Source organism: Mesitornis unicolor, unplaced genomic scaffold (assembly GCF_000695765.1).
Source record: "Mesitornis unicolor isolate BGI_N332 unplaced genomic scaffold, ASM69576v1 scaffold28834, whole genome shotgun sequence".
In the NCBI taxonomy this organism is placed as follows: domain Eukaryota; kingdom Metazoa; phylum Chordata; class Aves; order Mesitornithiformes; family Mesitornithidae; genus Mesitornis; species Mesitornis unicolor.
In genome coordinates, this window is record NW_010178524.1 from 11,796 (window position 1) to 14,162 (window position 2,367).

General features: G+C 59.3%; 1 protein-coding gene across 1 annotated transcript in view; it reads right to left on the reverse strand.

Annotated features, from left to right (window-relative positions):
- Window positions 1–2,367, reverse strand: part of LOC104539059 (Down syndrome cell adhesion molecule-like protein 1) — a gene marked incomplete at both ends in the record, with an annotated part of 14,983 nt that overhangs the window by 11,123 nt on the left and 1,493 nt on the right. The window contains 2 exons of the mRNA XM_010182487.1: window positions 162–434; window positions 2,071–2,367. Coding sequence (XP_010180789.1) covers window positions 162–434; window positions 2,071–2,367 — 570 coding nt within the window. The remainder of the gene's footprint in view (window positions 1–161; window positions 435–2,070) is intronic.

The window sequence follows — 2,367 nt, forward strand, 5'->3', positions numbered from 1 at the left end:
CCGGCAGGAGCCGAGCTCCCATCGATGCAGCATTGGTGGAGCACGGCCACTGCTGGACCACAGGGTCCCCATACAACACATCTCTGCCTCCGTCCCGCAGCGGGGACATCCCCAGCACGACCTCTCCATCCCTTGCAGAGACGTCCCCCCCGCGCCCTTACCTTTGACGGTGACGTGGACGCTCTGGCTGATGGAGAGCTGGGGCTGGATCAGCACGCTGCACAGATACTCCCCTTCGTCCATGCCTTTCTGGACGTCCATCAGCTTAAGGGTCCCGTTCTCAAAGACCACTTGGCGGTGGTTATCGGGCAGCAGCAAGGAGTCCTTGTACCACTTGATGGAGTAGTACGGGTACCCGATCACCCTGCAGTTGATGAAAGTGTCCCTACCCGCTACCGCCGTTATGTTCTTCATGGCGCGGATGCTCGGGGGTCCTACATATGGGGGAGGAAGGAAGAGGCAGGCTAGGTTAATTCCGAAGGGCGGCTCGGTTGCATGCAGATCTGCTGCTATTTCAGAGCGAGCTTCGCAGGCAAAAGGAGGTAACCAGAGCGGTTGGGTCCCGGCCTGGTTTTGGGCGAGGAGCAGGCACGGGCTCCTCCCTGAGCGTGCGTGGGGAAAGCCTCCAGCTACTGCAGCTCGCACGTGGCTATGGACAGGGCCGCGGGCACCGGGCACGGCCACGCCGCAGCAAATCCCACCCCACAGACACCACTGCTGCCCGCGGAGGGGCCGGGACGGGGGCTGCGAGCGCAGAACCTGACTGCCACCGGCAAGCGTTTATCACCTCCCCTAAAACACAGCTTTTTGGCCTCCCCCGGCAACCTGAGCAGCACCGGGAAGGCACCAGTTTCTGGCTGGCTCTCGTGCTGGCTTCAGGACTGGGAGAACGCTGCAGGTGAGTATTTCAACGAGAGGTTTCACGCATCAACAATTACATTATTTCTCCCAGCCACTGCGCAAAATAGCAAGCTAATCTAAAGATTAACCCTATCTCGACTCCTCGTCCTAAGGGCGCAGTGGGATTACAGCTCGGCAGACACTCAGGGTAAGCTGATGGATGGTGCTTCTCATACAGGGACAGGTTCAGGAGAAAAAGCAGAGAAAAAGAAATCAGCATCTGGCTCTGTAAGCATCCCCTGGGGCTGTCGGAGGGACCTGCTCCACGCCAGAGCAAAGAAAAGCCCGAATCTTATCTAGTGACAGCCCGTCAAGAGCCGAGATGGGAGACAAGGGAACGTCCTGACAGAAGACGCTGCTCTGGCTCCCCATGGCTGCGGGATGAACTCGCTCCAAATTCAGCAGTAAACGGCAACAAAATCCCGGCTCTCCCGGGACCCCAGCCAAAAAGCCACTGGGATCCATTTCCAGCCTGAGAGACAGACAAACACAGCCCTTCAACCCCTCTTGTCAGCAGAGAAATAACTGCTACCTTGTCCCTGTCTCGCTCCCACCTATGAGCCTGGGAGCTCTAATTAGTGATCATTAACAGGCAGGGATGTATATATATTTATATTATATACCGTACCCTGTGCCTGAAAGCGCTCCCCGTACCGTGCCGAGCTACTCGCTCCAGCCGCAATAACACGGTGATTAAGGCGGCCATGGCTTTTAGCAGACAAAGAAAACACAGACATGACAAATCAAGGCTCATTTTCCCCGATTTCACGTGCTGCCTCATCACCGTTTGTCACCGAGATCCCCGCGCCGGCGGGCGCCTTCGCTGCCAGGGAGCAGAGCGCAGGCGGCCCGGGATGCTCCGGTGCCCACCACCTCTCCACGCGCGGGGACCCTCGGGGAGGGGAGAGCGGACCCCGATGGGGAGAGCGCTGCCCTTTTGGCCCTGCAAAGTCAACCTGCGGCTCTTGGAGGCTACGGGACCGCTTGGCACCGCGTTAAACTCCCTGCTTTAAACGATGGGGAAGCTCGTGAGCGAGCGGGGAGCTCAGGGAACGGGGTCGTCAGGGCAGCAGGGAGACCCACAGGGCCGGGGAGAGGCGAGGAGGAGCAGAACAAAAACCAAAAAGCCCAGTAAAAGTCCTATTCTGATATTTAAAAGTAGACAGGCACCTCTTACGTTTATTCGCGCTTGGTATTCGGCGCTGCCCACCGAGTTCCGCGCGGTGCACCGGTACACGCCGCCGTCCTTGATCTGCGGGCTGGTGACATTCATGTGGCTGACGGTGGTGCCGTCCGACATGGTGTACTGGTTGGTGCGGTGCCCGCTGTCCCGCGGGATGGGCTCGTCGTCCAGCGCCCAGGTGACAGTCGGCGGCGGGGCCCCCTTGGCAGCACACATCAGGGAGAACTGCTCCCCGGGGTTGACCACCTTCTCGCTGAAGGAGGAGACGATGCGGGGGGTCCCAT